The sequence below is a fragment of the Salvelinus sp. IW2-2015 genome, unplaced genomic scaffold, assembly GCF_002910315.2.
Source record: "Salvelinus sp. IW2-2015 unplaced genomic scaffold, ASM291031v2 Un_scaffold2139, whole genome shotgun sequence".
In the NCBI taxonomy this organism is placed as follows: domain Eukaryota; kingdom Metazoa; phylum Chordata; class Actinopteri; order Salmoniformes; family Salmonidae; genus Salvelinus; species Salvelinus sp. IW2-2015.
Genome location: NW_019943473.1, coordinates 60,116 through 61,014, shown reverse-complemented (window position 1 = coordinate 61,014; position 899 = coordinate 60,116). Strand labels below are relative to the sequence as shown.

General features: G+C 44.4%; 1 protein-coding gene across 1 annotated transcript in view; it reads left to right on the top strand.

The window, feature by feature from the left end:
* Positions 1 to 899, top strand: part of tram1 (translocation associated membrane protein 1) — a 19,250-nt gene extending 18,351 nt beyond the window's left edge. The window contains exon 11 of the mRNA XM_024140446.2: positions 702 to 899. Within this exon, the coding sequence (XP_023996214.1) occupies positions 702 to 772 (71 nt within the window). The 3' untranslated portion in view covers positions 773 to 899. The remainder of the gene's footprint in view (positions 1 to 701) is intronic.

Genomic DNA, 899 nt, shown 5'->3' with positions numbered 1-899 from the left:
GTGGAAGCTTTCCGCCATTTTCCCTCCATTCTCCCCAGTGGATTCTTTTAATTGCCCATCATGTTACTGAGAGTTGAAACCATGGTAGAGACCTGGTCCTATACTGGGGGGGTTTAATACCCCGTACCCGCCTTTTCTCCTATACGGGGAGCTCTCCTATTATTTATGGGCCGTGAGAAAAGACCTGAGGAAAAACCTCACGCCAGAATCTTTTGTAGATACACCATTTTAACAAGGGAAGTTGAATAAACTATGAACACTATACGAGACATATATCCGTTGAAGACAGTTGAGGGAACCAAATGACTTATGTCGTTGTAAGTTGGTGTTTGCTGTTCTTGTTCTTCGTTTTTTAAGCGCTTGTGGCTCTGCTGGGTTTGCCTCGTTCTCTGCCGGTGCAACTCCTAACGTAAGCAACCCTATATAGCCCGGAAAGCAACCCTATATAGCCCGGGAAGCAACCCTATATAGCCCGGGAAGCAACCCTATATAACCCAGGAAGCAACCCTATATTAGAATGCCAGAAAATATGCATTGACAATGTGAAAGAATGGGAAAGTTCTTTGATAAGGCTTTTATATTGTTTTAATGGAAGTTATTGCAGTTTTTCAGATTCAAGTGAGAAAAATGTCATTATACTGTTGTTGTTTTTTTCTCTCTCTTGCTCCATGTACCTTCACTTCATTCTCTGTCGTTTTCAGCCAATGGAATGAACGGAGTAAGTTCCAACGGAGCTGATTCGCCGAGATCAAAGAAAGAGAAGTCCTCATAAAGTCCCCCTTCAACCCCTACCCACCCCAAAAAGACTCCCTTTTATCCTGTCCCCCTCTACCATCCAGCCCCTACCCACCCCAAAAATACTCCCTTTTTATCCTGTCCCCCTCTACCCCTCCAACCCC